Source organism: Mustela putorius, unplaced genomic scaffold (genome assembly GCF_011764305.1).
Source record: "Mustela putorius furo isolate JIRA1106 unplaced genomic scaffold, ASM1176430v1.1 tig00000421_pilon_pilon_pilon, whole genome shotgun sequence".
NCBI lineage: Eukaryota > Metazoa > Chordata > Mammalia > Carnivora > Mustelidae > Mustela > Mustela putorius.
This window is the reverse complement of record NW_025421375.1, coordinates 8,735,094-8,748,105: the sequence shown is the minus strand read 5'-3', so window position 1 is coordinate 8,748,105 and position 13,012 is coordinate 8,735,094. Positions and strand designations below refer to the sequence as shown.

The window sequence follows — 13,012 nt, the reverse complement described above, 5'->3', positions numbered from 1 at the left end:
AATTTTAAAAAAGAACAATAAATATGGCTCCTTGTAGAGAGTTGGCTTAGGATACTTATCACCTGCAATAAATTAAGCCCTACCTCCAGTATATAGCAGACTCATCTGGGGGGCTTGTTAAAACAGAGATGGCATGGCGTCACCCCCAATGTTTCTGGTCCAGTAAGTCTGTAATGGAGCCTAAGTGTTTGCATTTCTAGCAATTTCTAGATGATGCCGATGCTGTTGGCCCTAACACTCCACATCATAAACCATTCCTCTATTTCTTGATAGCCTTGATAGACGATTAACAGATAAAGGCCTGGTCTCCTTGAGGTTACTGATCTCATATTTTCCCACAGTCCCACCCCAGGTGGGAGACTGCTGATGAGGAAAGGTTTTTTTGGTTTTTTTTGGTTTTTTTTTCCTATCACTACCTTTTCATAGCAGATTCAGTGGTCCTTCTCCTTCTTAAAGAAGCAGGATATAGAGTCTGTGATACTCCAGGTACATTCCATGACAGAAACTGTCTTCTCAGGAAAATGATCCAAACTAAGTTTTTGTCTGGAACGTTCTGTTCCTCATGCCTGTGATTGTATAAAATCAAACCTGCAACCATAACCTGACCAGATGAGGAATGGGATGTGAACACAAAGGAAATCAAACCTCTGAAAGATAGAGGATTCCAAGGTAAGAGACAGCAAACTGGTTCAGTAACTGAGAAGTATAGATGTTTGGTAAATACAGAGATTTGGGGGGCATTCTTGGAATTGCCTTTGGCTGAAATGAGTCATGTAGCCCATTTTCTCCCCTGTATCCAATGACTGGATGTAGGGGGATGAAGGCTCAGACCCCTCACTCTGCCTCTGAAAGGCCATTGCCACTTCAGAGCCCCCTCCCCAGCCCAGGTTTTGACTGAAGCCACGTTGTGAAGCTTTTCCTGTCCTCCATCTGCGGCCTTCTCTTCTCACATGTGTTGAGCCTATAACCCTCCCAAATAAACTCCTTGCATGGTAATTTTGTCTCAGAGTCTGCTTTCTCTGCACCTAACTTCCAAAAGCAAACCCCACAGACCTTCCATCTGGGGCCATAGGAAACCCAAACTCACATATTGCCTTGGTCAAATACATATTAGCACCCTAATATGTGTTACTATCTCATTCTTGCTATTTATGACTCCTTAAGTTTTCATTTCTCAGAAAACCCTTAGAGTCTGATTTGTCTAAATCTGTTTACTCTTCCAGAGCACACCACCAATCACATCACAAACCGCGCTGTACGATGCTGGATCACTTCTCTTTCAACAAAAGTAGGACCTACTTAAGGGTGGGGAAATAGCTTCTTAACTCTTTGCTTAGCACATTCTTGAACACATAAAGGGACAATCTAAACACTAAATGAATAAAGACATTTAAAATGCAGTGTTAACAGAAAGAAGAGATATATATACGGTGCCTAGGTGGCTTAGTCAGTTAAGCATCTGCTTTCGGTTCAGACCATGATCCTGGGGTCCTGGGATTGAGACCCGTGTTGGGTTCCCTGCTCAGCGGGGAGTCTGCTTCTCCTTCTCACTCTGCTGCTCCCTCTGCTTGTGCTCTCTTACTCTCTCTCTGTTAAATAAATAAATAAAATCTTAAAAAAATAAAAGAAAAAAGAGATATATAAATACCATATCATCGTCGTCAGTTGTATGTGTAAGAAGACACTCTACCTAGAGATGAGGAAGTCTTGTTTATGAGCCTGCTAAGAGGTTAATTCTTATTTTTGTTTTTCATTTTCTCTACTTTTCCTGGATGGACAGTTTGGATAAGTTATGTCTTGCACTAAAAAGTAAAGTGTCTTTCATTCTCTAATGAATCCTTGGATGGTAAAGGTACAATAAGACAATGACATAATATATAGATCAGAAGTGCTGGTGGGATCCCTTCTTCTGACTAATTGTTCTACTCATCTGAGAAAATCCTTTCCTGAACCCACTCATCATGGGCCTTTGGTCCCTGTCTGCTCTTGATGGTTAGTCACACTTTCAACAGCCAATTAATATAGAAACCACTGACAACAACTTAATGTTTCCTATTTGGGGTTCAGTTAAAAAAAAAAGTAATAGAAAAATATAAAACAATTCATGTAAATAGTGTAAATGGCTACTTTTACAGTTGTATAAAGTGTAACACTCCTCCCATTGTTCTGTTGGAAAGACCACTCATCTTGTTATTGTCCAAAGTTGGGTGGATGTTGAATCAGTTTTTGCACCTGCTATCAGTAGAGATTTTATGACAAATTTCTTTATTTCTTTGGCTTGTATACTTGAAACATTATGAGTAAGCAGAAGATAGCCAGCATGTAGTATCTGGAGACTAGTAGCCAGAGTCACATTACAAGGATTCGGGGAAGTGATCATAACACAAAAATGGTACCATGGTTTTACCGTCAATGTAAGAAGAATCCATCTTAGAAACCTGTTCAGACAAGTTTTAGTCATTAAAGGTGAAGATGTGTACCTCTTGGGAAGGGTGAAGCAAGGCTCAAGGAGAAAAAAGAACAGTGTTGCCCTTGACCTATAAATCATGTGACTCTTTTCTACCTAAGACAGCTAAGTGCATATTGTTTTAGTAAAACTTATTCCAAGTTTCAACATAAGCCTTATCATTAATAAGGTATTTCCCTAAGAGAAAATTTAATTATTCCAAATAACGGTAATTCATGTGGGTTCTTGTCAGATAAACAAGGTAGTTATCAATGTGGATAAAAATATTTATGATCAGGCAAACCATAAGAGACTGTTAATCTCACAAAACAAACTGAGTGTTGCCAGGGGCAGGGAGGTAGGGAGAGAGGGGTGCGGTTATAGACATTGGGAAAGGTATGCGCTATGGTGAGTGCTGTGAAGTGTGTAAACCTGGCGATTCACAGACCGGTACCCCTGGGGCTACTAATGCATTATATGTTAATTAAAAATTATAAAAATATTTATGATCAAAATGGAGTTAATTTGAGAGCATTGAAAGTGGAATTTTTAGCTGGTATATTATTCAGTATAGTGGACTTATTTTAGTAACAGCTCCTAATCTAGTGTTGAGTGGGAGAGAAAGAGACTCAATGAAACTGGGAAGGAAATAAGCATATTTCCAGGGCAAATTATGGGGTTACATGAGAAATACCTTGAAGGACCTAATTGTGCCCACTAGAGGGGGAAGAAAAAGAGGATGCACTCTCTGTGGGTGAGACAGGGCTCAGGAGCCGAAACAAAAATGTCCTCAAAATCCCTCTGGCTAAGTAGATTTCTACTATGCGTTGACATTAGAAAAGCAAAGAGAGCTGTTTGGACATTTCAGGGTTTCAGCTGTAGCCCTCTGTAGGGAAACTGTACCAGAAGACACACAAAGGAGGGTCCTATGTAGAAAGGATGTTAGAAATTTCACCAACAATCCATCTCTAAGTTCTGGGCAAAAAGTTTCCTGGAACACTTGGACCCATATCTGAGGGGTTAGACGTCAGAAACCACATGTAGCATTATACATATGTGGGGTAGAGCGCAAGGTTCCAGAGGAAAGATTTTTTCCCTAAAGCATCTCTCTCAGATTGTTGTGTGCAACGAATGCCTAACATATTAAAAATAATCAAAACAAAAACAAAAAAACACCTAAAGTGCTCACCACTCTGAGATCAGACCTGAGCTGAAACCAAGAGCTGGTTGCTTAACCCACTACACCATCAATGTGCCCAATACGTAAATTTTTTTAAAAAGTCTGTCCAGTAAAGAACTATCAAGAGAATAAAAAAATATATAAAAATGTATGTCATATATAGACATATAGAAAAAATCTCAAAATATATCATTGATATTAATATTATTAATATAACAAACTCAAAAATGTTTAACAATACAATAGCAATATCAGCAAGAAGTACAGAAGCCGGGGCGCCTGGGTGGCTCAGTGGGTTAAAGTCTCTGCCTTCGGCTCAGCTCATGATCTCAGGGTCCTGGGATCGAGTCCCACATCGGGCTCCCAGCTCAGCGGAGAGCCTGCTTCTCCCTCTCCCTCTGCTTGCTGCTTTGCCTCCTTGTGTTCTCTCTGTCTGTATCTCTCTGTCAAATAAATAAATAAAATCTTAAAAAAAAAAAAGAAATACAGAAGCAATTTACAAAAGCAGACATAGCTACAAGTAGATAATATACATATATAGCCTTCCTAGTGATCATTTATATAAATGTAAAATCTGATAAACAGCAAGATGGTTTGGAGATAACTGGGTTAAGAGCACACAGCTGTACATAGGAGAAGTGTTCAATTTTTAAATATAGGTGGTTATTTTGGTAAAATTGACCAAAAATTTTTTTAAAGATTTTATTTATTTATTTGACAAAGACATGGTGAGAGAGGGAACACAAGCACGGGGGAGTGGGAGAGGGAGAAGCAGACTTTCTGCTGAGCAAGGAGACAAATGCGGGGCTCGATCCCAGGACCCTGGGATCATGACTTGAGCTGAAGGCTGATGCTTAATGACTGAGCCACCCAGGTGCCCCAATCTACCAAAAATTTTAAATGCAAATGCATTTCTGGATATTTATATTACAGAAAGACTGTTCATACACTTGCCTAAATGTGTGCCCAAATTTATTTATTGCAGCATTATTTTTATAAAAGATAATTGCAGCCAAGTTAATGTGCTCTTATAAAAGATTAGGTGAGTAAACAGTGGACATGCCATGTTATAGAATACTCTAAAGCCATTAAATTCATTTACATAAAGCCTGCGTCCAGGTTCATGTTAAATACTGATGAATAGATTGTTTTGAATGTCTCCCAGTAGTTTGTTAACCTTAAAAAAAATAAAACTGCCAGTTATTTACCAACAATAGTTAGCTTTATTCAGGAATACCACAAAATTGCAATCAGGCACAGCAAGGTATACAAAACAGTAGGCAAATTTGGAATAAAAAGAAGGAATGTAGGGGCATCTGGGTGGCTCAATAGGTTAAGCATCTTCCTTCAGCTCAGGTCATGATCTCGAGTCTTGGGATTGAGCCCTGAGTTGGGCTTACTGCTCATTGGGGAGTCTGCTTCTCCCTCTCCCTCTGCTCCTGCTCGTGCTCTCTTTCTCTCATTCGCTCTCGCGTGTGCACTCTCTCTCTCTTTCTTTCTCTCTCTCTCTCAAATAAATAAAATCTTAAAAAAAAAAAAGAATCTACTTTTAAAAAGAGAAAAATGGTGGAGGGCTTTGGGAGTTGGGGTGGGTGGGTAGAGCAGTTATAAACAAAAAGTCCATCGGGGAAAAACTAGGGATGCAAAGTATAGTGGTTTCTCATTGGCTGAATTGTGATTTATCTCTCATTGGCTGGGCTTTTGCCAAGGGAGGAAGAAAACTTCCTCCTGCTCAAATAGTAAATTAGTATTCGATTGCAAGGTCTATCTCTTCCTCTGGGATTTACAATTGACTTTGAGTGGTAGCAGTGGTAAGGCATCAGAGTTCCCTGTGTCCAACTTCCCAACTCCATTTTGGTAAGGTTTCTGTTTATTAATTTTCACATGTTGTATAGAAAATCTATGTTACACATAGATTACACATATAGAAAATTTAGATTTTCCATAGAAAATCTAATGACCACATTACTGATTGTGATAACTAGCTTAAAAACAATGTGTATAAAAGTGTTCTGTCATTTTATTTAAACAGCAAACATATTTATGGGAATCTAGAATAAATGCATAATGCAAAATAAAGGGGAAAGTCAGGCTTTAAAATGGTGATGTCATGCTAATACCAGTTTTGTGTAGTTATTTACTATCTAATCTGACTACATCACACCGTCCAATATAATTGGTTTTTAAGGGAATTTGGGGATTTTTTTTCCAACCCGATTTTAACAACTTTGTTCTCTGGTGTCTCTTTGCTAAGAAGCATATCAGAATGGCTTAGTGCTGGTTAAGAAAGAAAGAAAGAAAGGAAAAAGAAAGAAAGAAAGAAAGAAAGAAAGAAAGAAAGAAAGAAAGAAAGAAAGAAAGAAAGAAAGAAAGAAAGAAAGAAAGAAAGAAAGAAAGAAAGAAAGAATGAATTTTAGCTGTCTTCATTAAGGATAAACAGAACAGAGTGCTATGTTAATGGTGCATATAAATACGTAGAGTTACTTTATTTCACTATGTTGAAACCATTCTAGTGACTGATGTTATTCTGCCCTCTAGTGGTTCGAATTAAAAATTCCTGTTTGACTACATTCCAGGAAAATAGCTTTGAGGCAGGATCTTTATGAAATTTTCCCTTTAAAAGGACAACAAACCAAAAATGAAAAACAGCATGGAAAACTTGATGTATATACATCATCAAATAATCTCAGCAGAAATATTTTGATCTCAACGTATTTCAGATTTGCATTGTTTTGCCCAGTACATCATTAAAAGTTTTTAAGACTGCAATATTTCAACTCGATTTTAAGTATTCACAACCAACAGTGGAGTTCTACAGAGGCTTCCCCAGGCCATTTTTTGAACAGAGTACCATCGCTTAAAGCCTTAAGAAAACAAGGTTTTCCGAAGGCAGAAAAAGGGGACCACACAACATATCCAAACATAAATAAAGCTGACCAAGTTTTAGTATTCTAAGTGCTTTTTTATACACTATTTCCTTGAAGGCACTAGGATCTTTGCTGCTTTGCTTCAGTAGCTTTCGTCCAGTTCCAGCAAACACACACATACACGCCCACGTGTATGAATGACACAGAATGGCTTCTAGACCAGCTAACCCAGATTATCCCAGTGCTCACACATGTTTCAGCCAAGGTTATTTATTGACCTTCTACATAGCCAAGTGGCATTGACTACGTCCCCCATTCTCCAGCCCATTCTCTTGGCATTATGTTCTCCTATACTAAGCATTGCCTCCCTTAGGATAGATGTGCCTGTAAACATGTGTGCTATTTCATGGTGCTTCCTAAGCCTTGGCTTGCCTGGACGTAATTCCATCTTTCCTTTGTTGATATGATGGAAGGAACAGTTGAAATAAGAAGCAGTATCAGAATGAGATTGATAAATATCAGTTGACAGCTTCCCAGATCTATGACTCAAGCATACCGTTTTATTATGCACTGTCTCCTTTTCTAGCTCTTGTCTATAAAAGCATGACCAGCTCTTTACTGGTCCATCTTCCCAAACTGTTACAATAAAAATGAGGCTTATTATTCTTTAATTCAGCCAGGAACCAGTCAACAGCTCTGCCTGCTACTCCCCCTGCTTGTGCTCTCTCTCTGACAGATAAATATATAAAACCTTTAAAATCTTAAAAAATATATAAAATATTAAAATATACATAATATATAATTATTGTTATATTAGACTATTATAAATAATACTATAATTTATAATAATATGTAAATATATTATAATATATAAATATATATTATTATTATAAAATTATATAAAATCTTAAAAGAATAAATAAAATAAACTTTAGTAACATTTTTAGGTCTCTGTCCCTGTGAGACTAAGTTTCAATACAGTAGGAAATACATGTGCCTTATTTAACTGTAGGCTTTTCTTTTTATTATTTTTTTTAAAGATTTATTTATTTATTTGAATGGAATGCACGGGGTGTGGGGGTAAATTTCAAGCAGACTCTCTGCTGAGCAGGGAGCCGGACCTGGGGATTGATCTCACAACCCTGAGATTATGACTTCAGCCAAAATGAAGAGTCTGACGTTTACCCACTAAGCCACTCAGGTGCCCCTTATTTTGGTTTCTTTTTAATATTTTATTTTTAAGTAATCTCTACTCCCACTGTGGGGACAGAACTCACAACCCTGAGGTCAAGAGTTGCTGATCCACACTGTCCATGAAATCACTGAGGAAAAAATCATATGGCATAAAAGGGTAAACTATGCACAGAAAAACTAACCCACATTATTCCCAGATCCCATGCAATATTCTTCTCCAAGTCAGATGCACTTCTCTTATTCATGCTCCCACCCGCTCCAGGGTGGTCTCTGCTTATGCATTCCAAACCGACTCTCAGGAAGGTCAGCCAGGCATCTGTGTTTCTGACATCACAGGCAGTTTCAATCCACATCTTCCAGGAATCTGCTGATGGTATTCAAAGCACATTTACTTCCTTAAAGACACTCACCAGCATCCTCCCTTATCCCTGTGCTGTATGGCCAAGAGTCCACCGTCTACTTTGTGGCTCTTCTCTCCTGTTCCTTCAATGGCTGAAGAGCCTCAGAATCAAGTTTATGTCTGTTTCTCACATGATACCGTCTCCCTGCGTGACCACCTCTGTTTCTGGCTTTGCCTGCTAGATGTGGACCTCAGCCATGGCGTTTCTTGTCAACTGCCAGCTCACCTGCCCCCGACACCGGACATACGTGTCTCCATGTCTGCCAGTGACCTGCCGAGGGGCCCGCAGATTTTCTGTGAGCACTTCCTGTGTGCTTCTACCTCTCTGCTCAGGCAGCAGGTGAGAGAAGTCACTTCCTTTCCTTCTTCATTAGAACACTAGGTAGGAGGATTGTTTATAGATTCCATCCCTACAGCAACCATATTTATATGTTCCTACAACCAAAGATGTAGACATCAGGATCTGTACTTATTATGTCCTATAGCCTAAGGTCAACTTGCAAGTGTCTTAGAGAAAGTCATTGTCATTTCCAACATTAATGCAGTATGATGGTAAATGCATACTGCTGTCCAATTTCCAATGAAATTACACAATCAGACCTGGTGTTCCTCTTTGAAAACCCTTTTGTCCTTAAAGTTCCATAAAGAAGAAAATGATAAACTGATTACATATTATAAATATATTTTGTTATATTCTGCTATGTAAAGGTGCACATAATATTATATGAAAAAACTGAATCTTACCAATATTTATATAAATAAATATTTTAATAGATAAATAGACACAAACAAGGTCATCTGTAAGCAACTACTGCTTGTAGAGTTGACATGTTCTGAAAACACTTGACAAACTGACTGTGTTCATGTCTTCACAACAGCAGAAATGAGAGTTTCTGACTAGGCAGAACTCCAGAATGTGTGATGTTACAGTCAGAGGGAATCATTTCCATGTTGAAACAGGTCTCACTTACTGCTCCTTAATTCCTTTCGCAAGGCTGTTGATGCATACAAGGGTTTCATAATCTCTGCTCGGACCATCTCCCAGGCACAAGGGCTGTATTGCTTCTCTTGCAGATAGAGGGAGATTCTCTGGAAGTAGTTCCTCAGGATGGAGTCCCCATTCACAAGGGGCGGCTCTCCTACCCCCGCCTCCTGCAGGGGACAGGCTTCCAGGTGGCCCAGCTGCTCAGAAAGTCCTGAGCACAATTCCTCCAGGAGGGTCGTGTTCCAGGGAGCAGGTGAGGCCTCTGTGCAGAAGAGGTGGAAGGTCTTCTGGTTCGTCACATGGATGACAGAGAGGGCTTGAGCCTTCTGCAGCTGCTTGCCGTCAAACACCTCCTGGGGGAAGCCAAAATCATTTGTGTAGTTGTCACAGGAGCTAGCAGACAGTCTCCTCATTTGTCGCAGGAGCATCAGGGTCTTCCAGTGTAGCAGGCCATGATCCTGAGGCAGGTCACATCCCAGAGAGCCGAGTGAGTGGCAGCTGAGCACCACCAGGGCCACCAAGAAGGAGCAGGGCAGGGCCATCGGGGATCCTGTAGGTGCTGTTGGCCTGGCTGGGGTGGGCACGTCTGGGAACCGTGGCTCTAGCTTCTCTGAACTTCTTGTCTTGTGCATGTGGCTTAAGTAGGGGACATAGGCATTTTCAATTTCTGAACGTTTCCCTTCCTTTCTACTTCTCTTTTTGCTTTCCTTTCTACACTTTCTTCTGGAATTCTATTAGATCATGGGTTTCTCAACTGTTTCTTTTTCCTATTGCCGCCTCCTGTCACAGTCTTTCGAATATTTATGTAATTGAACCTTCCAAAAAAACATGGTAACACAGATCTAAAGTCTATATTGTTATGTATTTATGGCTCTGCTTTATAGATTAAAAAAGACAGAGTTCATTTTAGTCTTTTTAATTCAGAATTAAGATGGACGAAAAATTTCAACTGAAAGCTATATTTTAAACCTAATTACTCTTTACTGGATATCTGAATATGATGTGTGAGTTCTACATTTTTCTTACTTAAATGGAAATATGAAAGTACAATGCAAATTAAGTATTTCTAGAAAGACAATACTATCAGTGTCCCTAGATTCTGAGAATCATTCCAAATTGCTAACAGACAATGAATTTTTCAAACATTTATTGGATGTTTGTTTTTACTGTATGGTATTTTAGTATGGCCTCAATAAGAAAATGATTTTTTAACTTCAATTGATGCTAGATACTCAACAATTTATTCTAAAAATATTTTCTGTATTTAGTACCAGATAGAATTCCCGATTCAATGAATACATTTTGAATAATTAAATGATTATGTAGAATCTATTTGTATTTATTTCCAAAGCACGCATCAAAACAAGGCTCAAACACCAGCAACTTCGACAAGACAGCACAGGCATGTTGAAGCCTTGTTCCCAACCCTAGAACTACTTGTTACATTGTTGGAAATAATTGGAACACGTGTTCCCTCTGGTAGGGGGATGCTGAAATGTGGGAGAGACCTTGAAGCTCCAGAGCAGGAAGGATGGGGAAAATCTCTGGACCTTCTGCTCACTTTTACTAGGAATCTATCTGCTGTTTTTGTAAAGAAAAAAGAAAAAAGAAAAAGAAAAAAGAAAAAGAAAAAAGAAAAAGAAAAAAAAAGGATTTTTGTTGAAGGTCATGGCTTATAACACAAGCAGAGTCTGTTCATTCCAGGAAAGTTTTTGTTTGTGTTTGTTTGTCCTTCTTTGCTTGTTCTGGAGGAAAATCTCCCACCAGGGGACGGACTTCTACATACAACACGAGCCCGTGTGCACACCTGGTCACTGTCTAGCCCACCTTGCCCCCTCGCTGGCAGCCTCCCCTGTAAAGACTGTGACGGGCCACAGAACAGCAGCCTCCTGCTCCTATCTCCTCTCTGCTCCTGCCCCTGTGACATCACTGCAGTGGGGACATTCCCTCAGGTCAACAATAGTCACCAGGAGAAAAAAAAACAACAAGGCTTCTGCTAGGAGAGTTTTGAAAAAATCTGGAAATTTCAAACAACTTGAGTTCTTCTTTGTGGCTTGGTAATTGGAAGTAAAAGGGCCAGACAGAAACCACAAAGGAAAAGGAAGCAGCTGTGTGAATGGGCAGGAGAGGCTCCGGAAGGGGCAGGGGTGAGGGGAGCTCACAGGAGGTTTCTCCACTGGGGAGAGGGAAACTCTGTGATTGGAGAGTGAAAGGATGGGATCTCGGAGGGCGTGGAGGAAGGGGACATGTGCTGTACCAGAACATATGGAGTATGCGGACATAGGCACAGTGTATATGTATACGTATTACATTACTGTGTAACTAATTACATTCAGTGGATAGGACACCCGTTCCCAATGGGTATTTTATTTTTTTTCACAACAGTATTTTGGAGGATCCGCCCTTTGTAGTCAGATACAGGGGAAAGGCTATGAAAAGATCAATATTCAGGGAAAACATAAGATAATAGTTCTCATCTGTTAAGATGAGACCTTCACTCAGTGGAAGTTACTAGATGCTTTGAAATGTGCCACTTCATTATCACAACAGCTCTAGGAATATTTCCACCTCACTTTACATCCAGGGAAACTGAGCTATAGAGTGTTCAAGTGAGGTTTTCATGATTAAACAACGAGTTGGAAGCAGAATCCAGATGCAGGGCACAGTCCTGTAGCCCATGTCATAAATTCCTGCCTGAGGTTCTTCTTGGAAAATTCTGAAACTTTCCTTCTTCCACACTTCCTGGAGATCATTCTTCCCTGGTTGCATCCCATCTGCACTGGCTGCCGCATCGCTGTGCCCCTGACAGGCTCCCCTTCTCCTTCTCAGCCGTAAATGTTAAAGACTCTCTGAAGCTTTAGGGCATCTTCTCATTTCACTCATGTGAGACAGAAGGACTTTCAGTACAGTGCCTCGATTTCCAAATACACAAAGGAAATTGCGATTTAATGTCTCCAGGACATGCATTGTTGGAGAGTCCAGACTCACCCTTGCATCTCCAGTGGGAAGTCCACTGTCCCCTCTTCCTGAGTTTCCTCCTTCAGGCTCCTGGTCACAGATCCCCCTGGCCTCTAGCACTGTGAAGAGGTAGCCTCAGACTACTCTAGAATGATTGCTTTCCCTCTCTCTCTGCTGGCAAAACCAGCAGATTTCCCTCTGCTCTTCACAGGGGCAGCCTAGTGGTGATTCCAAAGGTACAACTCACAAACCGGGTTGCACCAACTAGGGAGGACTGGACATTGTAACTGCCCAGTGGAAACCCACAGTGCCTCGAACCATGCTTCCGTAACAGCTCAAGTTCCTACCATTGCCTGCTCCTAGCGTGTGTGATTGTCTGCGTGCTCCTTTTTCTCCTGGTACCAGCGCTGAGACTAGCCCTGGGACCTCAGCTGTGAGTAGATCTAAGAAGAGTTGTTGTTTTCTGTTTTCTTGCAATTGGTGGTTGTTGGTTTTGTTCTTGTGCTGCAGCTATGAGGTCAGGAAAACTGTTCCAAATGGTTCAGTGTTGATCCAGAAACCAGAGGATCCTGCAATACATGAATACATGAACAACTTCAGGCTAGCTCTGTCCTGCGATGGAGGCCCTTAGGGACAATCCTGTCACACACACATTTTACCCACAATGCTGAGTAACTTAACTCAACACATTGTATGGCTGAAGCAGAAAGAGTAGTCGTTAGAAAGATGGAACTCATGGCTATGTAACTTAGTGTTGTAGGTCAAGAATATCATTTGCAGGTCCCTTTCTTGCTTTCTTCCTTTTTATCATATCCCTGTCCTTATGTCTCCATTTGAATATGAAGAGATGGGTCTCCGGATTTTGACTCAGACTCCTTCCCAGGTAGTCACTTTGTTTCTTCTGTCTCTGATGGAGATGGATTCTCTGGAAGCACGTCTTCAAGGCTAGGGCAGGGCCCTCAAACCCAGGGGCGGCTCCCCC

General features: G+C 40.4%; 1 protein-coding gene across 1 annotated transcript; it reads right to left on the bottom strand.

Annotated features, from left to right (window-relative positions):
• Positions 1 to 8,795: 8,795 nt before the first annotated feature.
• On the bottom strand, positions 8,796 to 9,656 carry LOC101683200 (interferon alpha-1/2-like). The gene has a single exon (XM_004761833.3). The coding sequence runs from the start codon at positions 9,612 to 9,614 to the stop codon at positions 9,051 to 9,053; it is 564 nt and encodes a 187-aa protein (XP_004761890.1). The 5' UTR covers positions 9,615 to 9,656; the 3' UTR covers positions 8,796 to 9,050.
• Between the last annotated feature and the right edge of the window lie 3,356 nt (positions 9,657 to 13,012).